The following is a 12,050-nucleotide window of genomic DNA, read 5'->3' as shown; positions in this document are numbered from 1 at the left end:
ACAAGCATAATTTACTACCATAGTTGTTCCATTACATGAGGCTGGACACTCACCTTGTTCATCTGACCCATGCAATGCAAAGACGGGACTGACGGCCACGGAGGAATCTCTCCTCTCTTCAGATTCACTAAGATTATTTTCTGTAATATTCAAATTTCAAATTGAGAACAAATGGATGGAACGGATCACTGAACACTGAGAATCTCAGTATAAATCTATATGTATATCGCATGGGAGTCAACACTGGTACAGAGTATACAGGAATAACCAGCGGGCAAGAAACCTAGCACTACAGATACACTAACATACTGACCTCCACATGACAGTCATAAAAGAGTTAGGCTGGGTTCACACGTAGCGGAACTCTCGCGGAAATTACTGCGAGAATTCCAGAATTCCATTCCGCGGGAAAATCGCATTTTAAATTCTCGCGATTTTCCAGCAGAAAAACTAGCATTTTGCAAGCGTAATTAGCTTGCAGAATTGCTAGTGTTTTCCAAGCGATCTGGAGCATCGCTTGGAGAACTGATTGACAGGTTGGTCACACTCGTCAAACATAGTGTTTGACGAGTGTGACCAACTTTTTACTATTGAGGCTGCCTATGCGGCATCAATAGTAAAAGATAGAATGTAAAAAATAATAATAAAAAAAAATATTGTTATTCTCACCTTCCGACATCCCGCGCAGCCTTCCCGCCTCTCTCCACGCTCCCGGTCCCAGTAATCCTTTGCGACAATTACCGCGATGTTCTCGCGGGATCGCGACGTCTCGCGGTCATTCGCGATGACGTCGCGCGAATAACCGCGAGACTTCGCGATCCCGCAAGAACGGACGTCATCGCTCGCAAAGGCTTACTGGGACCGGGAGCGTGGAGAGGCGGGAAGGCTGCGCGGGACGTCGGAAGGTGAGAATAACAATATTTTTTATTTTAATTCTATTTTTTACAGGGATATGGTACCCAAAGCCCGGAGGACAGTCTCCTCTCCTCCGGACCGTGGGTACCATCCGCAAATGTTCTGCTTACTTTTCGCATGGTGTGCACAGCCACATGCGGAAAGTAAGCAGAACAATGCATTCTTATGGGTGCGGGATCGCCGCGATTCCGCAAAATTAATGAGCATGCTACGTTTTTTACCGCAAAGCGATTCCGCCGCGGTAAAAACCGCAGCATTAGCACACCATTGTGGAATCCCATAGGAATGCATGGGATGCTTATTTTTCACGTTTTCGCGGCAAAATCGCGAGGTTAAAACCGCCGCGGAAATGCAAAAAAAATGCCACGTGTGAACTCAGCCTTATACTAAAGGCTACAACTGCAAAAAAAATGTTAAATATCACAAAGCTCTTAAACGTATGAAACTCATAACTGTAAATACTGTACCCCGAAATATTAATTATGGGGTCGTCTCAAAATAGCGCTTTAGGAATGCACTGCTCCCCTAATGCTTGCTAAGGCGCAGTCTGCTCCCAAAGATGCACAGCTTACACGAGAGACATGGCTGATCTGCTGACCCAAATTGTACGCTTTCCAATGCTGCAAAAAGACAGCTTTGAATAACAGGAGGAGTAAATGAAGTCCAAGCAGCTTCAGAGCGTTGCTTACAAGCTCTATAGCAAAGAGATTGCAAGTGCTGCGCTCCTTACCTAGTGGGCTGGCCACTGCTGCAGTCCATAAATGGTAAGCTAGCGAGCAGTAAACACAAGTATAAAATTAAAAATCCCTCTATTCTCAAGAGCAGAGTATTTTTAATGAGAAGTAAATTGTAAAGTTGATGATTTTTCCAAGCACTTCACAAATTTTGTATAATTCTAGATGTTGATATTATTGCCTGATAGCATAATTTGTATCATAAAATATCTAAAAAAAAAAGGATTGTTTTTTTCCGTTTTTCCTCTTACAACTGGGTCAGTTGTTCAACATATCGATGCTGTTCAACATTTTAATAAATGATCCAGATAAGTCAAATTTGCAGACAATGCAGCGCTAGGAGGGATAGCTAACACTAGAGAAGACAGAGAAAGGTTTCTGAAGGATCTAGATAAGCTTGAACAATGGGCAGCGACTAATAGAATGGTATTTAACAGGGACAAATGCAAGATCCTACATCTGCGCAACAAAAAACAAAAATTACATCTATAGATTGGGAGGAATAGAACTATGCAACAGCACGTGTGAAAGACTTGGATATACTAATAGATCACAGACTGCACAATAGTCAACAGTGTGATGCAACAGCAAAAAAAAAACCACAGGATTTATTAAGAGACTAGATCATGTGAAGTAATTATCCCCCTCTACTCCTCCTTGGTCAGGCTTCATCTGTAATACTGTGTCCAGTTCTGGGCAGCACATTTTAAAAAAAAAGACAAGAAGAAACTGGAGCAAGTTCAGAGTAGAGCTACCAGGATGGTAAGTGGACTGCAAAGTATGTCCTACGAGGAAAGGTTGAAATATCTGAGACACTTAATAGTGGGTCTACAAATATCTGAAGGGCTGTCACAATGTAGAGGGATCATCCTTATTCTCAAGGAGTCATAGACTGGTAGAGCTGGAAGGGGCCTCGAGGGTCACCATGTCTAACCCCCTGCTCAATGCAGGATTCTCATTTGCACATGGAAACATGAGAAGTAATGAAATGAAACTGAAAGGGAGAAGATACAGATTAAATATTAGAAAAAATCTTTTTGACAGTGAGGGCGATCAATGAGTGGAACAGGCTGCCACGAGATGTGGCGAGTTCTCCTTCAATGGAAGTCTTCAAACAGAGGTTGGACAGACATCTTTCTGAGATGGTTTAGTGAACCTTACATTGAGCAGGGGAGTTGTACACTATGACCCCAGAGGTCTCTTCCAACTCTGTAACATTCTATGATTCCATGAGTCATTGAAAATGATTTTTTATAATACATTTTTTGGAAATGTTCATATTTCCATGTGAGCTTTATAGTTGGGGAAAAAGATGAAAAATGTTTGTTTTTTTTTTTTAATTGCTCTAATAAAATAAAAGCTGCTCTGTGATTGGCTGCTATGGGCCTCAGATACCGTTTTGGAGCTTTGCTTACCATTCTCCTCGACAATATCCATACTGTGACTTCGGACTTCCCTCTCCTCCACGCCCTTAAATTCCAATGCCGCTTCATCAAGGGAGCTGGCACGTTTTGACAGAATAATACTCTATGAAGCCAAGAAAAATTGCGTAAGAACAATCTCATTCCAGTTTGCCTTCTGCAGGTGGAAGAAATGAGAACGGTGTCACTCTCACCTCATTCCCCACTGGCAGTGACTGGGACTTTCGGATGTGCTGTGGCTCTCTATCCTCTGCCTTATCCATAGGATTAATCATCTGACGGGACACATCGAATATCTTATCGTAGTGCGATATCAGGAGCTCCACTATACGGGCCTGATACGGATAATCCACCAGAGAGGAAAGCGAGATGGTGGCGTCGGTTTGACGTGGTCTAAGCAGGGTGGGGCCAAATATTATTCCTAGATTGCTAGCAGTCATTTTGTTTTCTTCCACTTCTTCTGTGACCCTACATTTAATAAATGGAAGCGCATTTGTAATTGAAAAGAAGTAGGAAGAATACAGCACATGATGTAAGACAACAAGATGACAATGAGAATCAGGTATTGTGCACTGATCAATAGGACAGGTGCTGGACACCGACATAACGTAATCGCACCCCACTCTGCACCCTATGCAGAATTGAACGGGGCCAGATTACCCCTTTACAGACATTATGGCGGATCCGCATCTATTAACCACTGATGCATCGTTCTGCTCTATAGTTACCTATGAAGATGTCCAACTAAGAACTGTAAGGTGTTGTAGTGTTCCAGTGGCAACTGTTTCAGCAAATCTCGGATCTTAATGACGACTCTGTTCACCTCCACTCCGGATGGTTGCCTCTTTAACGGAGGGCTGCTAGCTTTCAAGTCAACGTCATCAGTGGAACGTTGACTCTCTTTGGCCAATCCAATCAACTCATTGTAAAGACGAAACAAAATCAAAGGCTCTGGCAGCTGGAGAGTAACAGAATGAACGGAAATCACTAGGTGATAATATGGAAAAGGTGACCAAGTATTGGAATGAAAAGGCTCTGATCAAATGGTATTAAAAGGTCAGATGACAAATGTTAATTACTAGTTGAGCAAAAAGATTTACAGGACGTTCAGCAGTCGGTGGCAGGCGAGTCAGAGTCCTGCGAACCTTGTCCTACATGTAGCATCCCCACCACACCTTCTGATTAGTAGGCTTGGCGCCATGAGTTTGTGGTGCCACAATGATGTCGTACCTTCCTACTAATAAAAGAAACTGGGGATGCCAGCTGGTAGGTGGTTTGCAGGACATCCCGGGAATCTCTTCTGACTAGTAGGATGGTGCAACATCATTGTTGTGGCGTGACAAACCTATGACGTCAGTCCTACTAATCAGAAGGGACGCTGGGGTTGCCGACAGGTTGGACAATGTGTAAAGGCCTCCGGGTCAGCAGCAACAGACGTGTTCGCTGGACCAGGGTCCGTCAAATCTTTTTTGCTCAATTCCAGCCTATCCCAAATCACATACCTGTCGGAGGTAGAGCTTGAGGACATTGCTGATGTCATGCGCGTACAGATCTGACAATTCCACCAAGTCTTTTCCATTTTCAAATGCCTGGCACAGTTTCTCAACTCTAGACTTTGCTCCATTCACTCGATAGATGCCCTGAAAGTCAGAATATTAAACCCCATAAAGCAACCTGGATGGCACAATTAGCAAAACACATCAATATCAACTACCCAGTACTTTTAGTGTTAAGACTTTACAAAAATTGTTAACAAATGTTTCTAAAAGTACAAAGGATAAAAAATCCAAAGTGCAACCCAAGGAGTGACCATTAACAAGCAGATGTCCTTATACCACTGACCAAATCCATGGATGCCACCACCAGGCACCTATAGACCTAATACATCTTACCACTGGTACATGCCCACTAAAAATAGGTCCCTTACTTTTCCATTGTCCGGCACCTGGATTTTCACTACAGATCAATCATAAATGTATATCACACTGGACATTCAATTATTGCCAGCATACGGTGTGGCACACATTTCTTGTGTGTATGGGGGCCTATCAACATTCAGCACCTTCACCTGAAGCTTTTTCTAAGTCAATGCTGAACGTGTCCACCTAATGGGATGGAACCAATAAAATCTTCTAAATCAATATTGGCACCACCAGAGGCACTGAAATATTATGTGTATCTGGAGACCTTTAACCTCTACAGCTGGATTTGTAGAAATGTGAGCACCCCCCTGACAGCTAATGAACAAAAGACTGGGACTGGAGAAGATAACATGTTTTAAAGGGGTTGCACCAAGTATATACACCTAGTAGTAGGATAGCTCATTGAACACTGGGGGTCCGACAGCTGGGACGCTCACCATTCCCGATAGTGGCGCTCTCCAGGATGGAGCGGAGGTCAAGCAAGTACAACTCCGATCCATTCACCCTCTATGGGACTGGCAGGCGAGCAATGCTCACCTACCTCCAGTAATCCCGTACAGAGAGAATGGAGCAGAGGGGGTTCATGTTTGACCTCCACTCCATTCTACAGAGCCCCATCAATGTGGATCTAGTTATCGGTCCCACAGGGACCTATCAATTATACCCCATCCTATCAATAAGGGATAACATCTATACTTGACGACTTTCCCATGTCACCGTGTGACTACATCTAATCTTTCCTTCAGACTTCCCCTTAATAAGAGGCATGAGATAACCATTTATAAAAAAATACAATGAGTCATTGTACATACAGCATTCACCTTGGGATATTGAGCAATTAGACAAACTGAAGATGGCCATATGGGTAGCCATCACAATATACAAGGTCGGTTCATACATGTGCAAATCAGCTGTTTACATGTTTTACCGTACAACCAAGAACTGGCACTTACCAAAAAGGTCAATCGGGAACGTCCAATGTGGGCGCGTATTAACCCTTACCTTTATGGACAGTGCTCTGCTCTCGATTTCGGAGGTACACTTCTTGATAATGAAAGGAATGCCGTCAGGAGCGTTCTTGGCGGCCTGAGTAAATTCTACTCCAAAGAGATGAAGTCTTCCATGAAGCTTTTTGTGTCCGCACTGAATGGCTAACGTTTCCAGGCACTTCTTATGGCAAGCAAGAGAACACTGAAATAAAGGAAGGCTTCACATGGACTGTTGTCCCTTTATGCAGAGGCTGATAATAACAATTGTGTAATCATTGACTTAAAGCAAGGGAGGAAATAAGTCATGGGTGGGACGGGAAATGCAGTAAAGCCATACAAAGCATGCACAAGAGAGGCAACGTCCCATAGCTTTGGCATTTTTTTTTTCTGGTGCCAAAACCTGAATTACTAGCCCGGCTTACCTCCTCACACTCGGCCCCGTGAAACACCACCAGGCTGTCACACTCCCGGCACTTGGAGGGGGCTCGTAGTTTCCGCAGTTTGTGAGTCTGGGCCGCTTTGGACATGATGGTATTGCGGAAGGGTCCGGGGGAATTGGCGATCTCAGAAACAAGGTCGTTCAAGCCTAGAAGGGAAAACGAGACATAAATAATAGAGGGGCGGAATTATTTTTCTTTTCCCCCTATAAAGTTTTATAAAAAACTTGGTAAAGATGTGTCATTGATTCAGAAATATACAGAACGCCTTTTGGTTCAAGAATACATTTTATAATCACTTAAGGGGATTTTCTTACAAAAGACATTTAACCCCCCCCATCTGCAGGATGAGGAATAAATGTTTAACTGATGGGACCCCCCAGCGAGCTATAGAAAGAGGATCTGAACCTACGGCAATTTCTAGGTGAATGGTGCAGATGGTTGTATATGTGCGCTGCTGCACTATGGGGCAGACGGAGAAAGTCAAGTGCTGTACTCCGCCATCTCCAGCCATCCTACGGACAATAAATGGAGTACCCGGGGCATTTAAGGTCAAGTCGCTCCATTTAATTGCAATCACAGGTAAGAATAAGTGGGACTTACAACTCTTGCACTAGAGGTCAGTGGGGGGTTCTGGCGATCCTGTGAATTTGTAGGAAAAACCCTTTAAAAGGTGTTGTGCGCTTTCAGAAATGTTTTTTCTATAAACTTTATTAGCAGTAAAAAACAACAAAAAAAAACAAAAAAAAAACTATTATGTACTCTTTCTCCCCAGCTGCTCTCAGTCTCTGTAATTGTCTGCAGTGTTGACTTTACAACATAAGCGCTGCTGCCAATCGGTGAGCTCAGTGACCGACCGTGCATCTAATGTTTTTTTACATGGGCAGAGCAGCGGAGCATAGTGATTGGCTCCATTGCTGTCTATGTGACAAAAGCACTGCAAACAACAAGTGGCAGAAATTCAGCGCTGGACCCAAGGAGGGTGAGTAAGGCATAGTATGTATGTTTTTTTCATTACTAACAGAGCTTATAGAAAACTTTTCTGAAAAGAGACAATCCTTTTAAAACGAGACAAGCACATTTGCTCATCTCTAATTCCAGTACACCTAGAATAAAGATGGTCGGCTCCTAGCACGATCCTAATTCTCATTACTAAACTCATTAACCAACCGCAGGTATAATTACCATTATCTGAAGGAGAAGGCGGCTCTCGCTCATCCAGATCGTCTGCTGATGACATGGTTCCCGTGGATGGAGTTCTAGGAAGTCGTCTTTTAAAGTCTCCTGAAATACAAGGACACCTTAGTCCCAGGATCCCCTTTATACAGGCAGGTGTTCAGAAGCTACCAATTCAGAAATGTACCTGGACTGGCTGATGGAGAGTCCATGGAACGGGACTCGCTACTGCCCCCTGCGCTCTCGGAGTCGCTGCACATGCCTCCGCTCTGGTTACCAGTAGACCACGACCTGAATGGTGGACCTCTGATCGCTGTAAGATTATTAACCAAGCAGAACAGTCAGACTCCGAAAATCATGGAAGGGGCAAGATGATGCATCGAGGCGTTAGATATCCTACCCTGAATATCCGTACTGCTACTCGATCTCTTCTGCCCAATTTTCCGAGATCGGTTATAGAGAGGACTGCCGACATCTTCCAGAGACTGAACTGGATATTCGGCAGAACCTTGGGATAGGTTTCCTTGTGATGCACGGGTACTGTTCTCTTCTCCCTTTGACATTAGCCTGAAAATATATATAAAAAATTCCCAAAAATATGAACATCTAGCCCAACAAACAACGTGCTGTTCTCTGCAACTATCCTCTCCTGGAGGAAATAACAGGCGCCAGTACATACAGCAACACATCCAGTAGTGCCCCCCGTATTATACAGCAACACATCCAGTAGTGCCCCCCATATTACACAGCAACACATCCAGTAGTGCCCCCCGTATTACACAGCAACACATCCAGTAGTGCCCCCCGTATTACACAGCAACACATCCAGTAGTGCCCCCCGTATTATACAGTAACATCCAGTAGTGCCCCCCGTATTACACAGTAACACATCCAGTAGTGCCCCCCCGTATTATACAGTAACATCCAGTAGTGCCCCCCGTATTATACAGTAACACATCCAGTAGTGCCCCCCCGTATTATACAGTAACATCCAGTAGTGCCCCCCGTATTACACAGCAACACATCCAGTAGTGTCCCCCCGTATTATACAGTAACATCCAGTAGTGCCCCCCGTATTACACAGCAACATCCAGTAGTGCCCCCCGTATTACACAGTAACACATCCAGTAGTGCCCCCCGTATTACACAGCAACACATCCAGTAGTGCCCCCCGTATTACACAGCAACACATCCAGTAGTGCCCCCCGTATTACACAGCAACACATCCAGTAGTGCCCCCCGTATTACACAGCAACACATCCAGTAGTGCCCCCCGTATTACACAGTAACACATCCAGTAGTGCCCCCCGTATTACACAGTAACACATCCAGTAGTGCCCCCCCGTATTATACAGTAACATCCAGTAGTGCCCCCCGTATTACACAGCAACACATCCAGTAGTGCCCCCCCCGTATTATACAGTAACATCCAGTAGTGCCCCCCGTATTACACAGCAACACATCCAGTAGTGCCCCCCCGTATTATACAGTAACATCCAGTAGTGCCCCCCGTATTACACAGCAACACATCCAGTAGTGCCCCCCCGTATTATACAGTAACATCCAGTAGTGCCCCCCGTATTACACAGCAACATCCAGTAGTGCCCCCCGTATTACACAGTAACACATCCAGTAGTGCCCCCCGTATTACACAGCAACACATCCAGTAGTGCCCCCCGTATTACACAGCAACACATCCAGTAGTGCCCCCCGTATTACACAGCAACACATCCAGTAGTGCCCCCCGTATTACACAGCAACACATCCAGTAGTGCCCCCCGTATTACACAGCAACACATCCAGTAGTGTCCCCCCGTATTATACAGTAACATCCAGTAGTGCCCCCCGTATTACACAGCAACATCCAGTAGTGCCCCCCGTATTACACAGTAACACATCCAGTAGTGCCCCCCGTATTACACAGCAACACATCCAGTAGTGCCCCCCGTATTACACAGCAACACATCCAGTAGTGCCCCCCGTATTACACAGCAACACATCCAGTAGTGCCCCCCGTATTACACAGCAACACATCCAGTAGTGCCCCCCGTATTACACAGTAACACATCCAGTAGTGCCCCCCGTATTACACAGTAACACATCCAGTAGTGCCCCCCCGTATTATACAGTAACATCCAGTAGTGCCCCCCGTATTACACAGCAACACATCCAGTAGTGCCCCCCCGTATTATACAGTAACATCCAGTAGTGCCCCCCGTATTACACAGCAACACATCCAGTAGTGCCCCCCCGTATTATACAGCAACACATCCAGTAGTGCCCCCCCCATATTATACAGTAACATCCAGTAGTGCCCCCCGTATTACACAGCAACACATCCAGTAGTGCCCCCCCGTATTATACAGTAACATCCAGTAGTGCCCCCCGTATTACACAGCAACATCCAGTAGTGCCCCCCGTATTACACAGTAACACATCCAGTAGTGCCCCCCGTATTACACAGCAACACATCCAGTAGTGCCCCCCGTATTACACAGCAACACATCCAGTAGTGCCCCCCGTATTATACAGTAACATCCAGTAGTGCCCCCCGTATTACACAGCAACACATCCAGTAGTGCCCCCCCGTATTATACAGTAACATCCAGTAGTGCCCCCCGTATTACACAGCAACACATCCAGTAGTGCCCCCCCGTATTATACAGTAACATCCAGTAGTGCCCCCCGTATTCCACAGCAACATCCAGTAGTGCCCCCCGTATTCCACAGCAACATCCAGTAGTGCCCCCCGTATTACACAGCAACATATCCAGTAGTGCCCCCCGTATTATACAGCAACACATCCAGTAGTGCCCCCCGTATTACACAGCAACACATCCAGTAGTGCCCCCCGTATTATACAGCAACACATCCAGTAGTGCCCCCCGTATTATACAGCAACACATCCAGTAGTGCCCCCCGTATTATACAGCAACACATCCAGTAGTGCCCCCCCGTATTATACAGCAACACATCCAGTAGTGCCCCCCGTATTATACAGCAACACATCCAGTAGTGCCCCCCGTATTATACAGCAACACATCCAGTAGTGCCCCCCGTATTATACAGCAACACATCCAGTAGTGCCCCCCGTATTACACAGCAACACATCCAGTAGTGCCCCCCGTATTATACAGCAACACATCCAGTAGTGCCCCCCGTATTATACAGCAACACATCCAGTAGTGCCCCCCGTATTATACAGCAACACATCCAGTAGTGCCCCCCGTATTACACAGCAACACATCCAGTAGTGCCCCCCGTATTATACAGCAACACATCCAGTAGTGCCCCCCGTATTACACAGCAACACATCCAGTAGTGCCCCCCGTATTACACAGCAACACATCCAGTAGTGCCCCCCGTATTATACAGCAACACATCCAGTAGTGCCCCCCGTATTATACAGTAACACATACAGTAATGCCCCCCGTATTACACAACACATCCAGTAGTGCCCCCCGTATTATACAGTAACACATCCAGTAGTGCCCCCCGTATTATACAGTAACACATCCAGTAGTGCCCCCCGTATTATACAGTAACACATCCAGTAGTGCCCCCCGTATTATACAGTAACACATCCAGTAGTGCCCCCCGTATTATACAGTAACACATCCAGTAGTGCCCCCCGTATTATACAGCAACACATCCAGTAGTGCCCCCCGTATTATACAGCAACACATCCAGTAGTGCCCCCCGTATTATACAGTAACATCCAGTAGTGCCCCCCGTATTATACAGCAACACATATAGTGCCCCCGTATTATACAGTAACATACAGTAGTGCCCCCCGTATTATACAGTAACATCCAGTAGTGCCCCCGTATTATACAGCAACACATCCAGTAGTGCCCCCCGTATTACACAGCAACACATCCAGTAGTGCCCCCGTATTATACAGCAACACATCCAGTAGTGCCCCCGTATTATACAGTAACATCCAGTAGTGCCCCCCCCGTATTATACAGCAACACATATAGTGCCCCCGTATTATACAGTAACATACTGTAGTGCCCCCCGTATTATACAGTAACATACTGTAGTGCCCCCCGTATTATACATTAACACATCCAGTAGTGCCCCCCGTATTATACAGCAACACATCCAGTAGTGCCCCCCGTATTATACAGCAACACATCCAGTAGTGCCCCCCGTATTATACAGTAACATCCAGTAGTGCCCCCCGTATTATACAGCAACACATATAGTGCCCCCATATTATACAGTAACACATACAGTAGTGCCCCCCCGTATTATACAGTAACACACAGTAGTGCCCCCCATATTATACAGTAACACATACAGTAGTGCCCCCCGTGTTATACAGTAACACATACTGTATAATACGGGGGGGGGCACTACTGTATGTGTTACTGTATAATACGGGGAGCACTACTGTATGTGTTACTGTATAATACGGGGGGGGCACTACTGTGTAACACATCCAGTAGTG

General features: G+C 45.6%; 1 protein-coding gene across 2 annotated transcripts in view; it reads right to left on the bottom strand.

Annotated features, from left to right (window-relative positions):
• Positions 1–12,050, bottom strand: part of ARHGAP29 (Rho GTPase activating protein 29) — a 152,531-nt gene that overhangs the window by 12,699 nt on the left and 127,782 nt on the right. For both annotated transcript variants that reach the window (XM_073571413.1, XM_073571414.1), the window contains exons 14-23: positions 7,995–8,161; positions 7,782–7,907; positions 7,604–7,702; positions 6,404–6,567; positions 5,995–6,183; positions 4,573–4,710; positions 3,799–4,028; positions 3,265–3,538; positions 3,065–3,176; positions 54–140 (exon numbers count right to left, since the gene is read on the bottom strand). In XM_073571413.1, coding sequence (XP_073427514.1) covers positions 54–140; positions 3,065–3,176; positions 3,265–3,538; positions 3,799–4,028; positions 4,573–4,710; positions 5,995–6,183; positions 6,404–6,567; positions 7,604–7,702; positions 7,782–7,907; positions 7,995–8,161 — 1,586 coding nt within the window. The remainder of the gene's footprint in view (positions 1–53; positions 141–3,064; positions 3,177–3,264; positions 3,539–3,798; positions 4,029–4,572; positions 4,711–5,994; positions 6,184–6,403; positions 6,568–7,603; positions 7,703–7,781; positions 7,908–7,994; positions 8,162–12,050) is intronic.

This window comes from Dendrobates tinctorius, unplaced genomic scaffold (assembly GCF_039654945.1).
Source record: "Dendrobates tinctorius isolate UK_male_01 unplaced genomic scaffold, ASM3965494v1 ptg000029l, whole genome shotgun sequence".
Lineage (NCBI taxonomy): Eukaryota > Metazoa > Chordata > Amphibia > Anura > Dendrobatidae > Dendrobates > Dendrobates tinctorius.
This window is presented reverse-complemented; position numbering and strand designations above follow the sequence as displayed.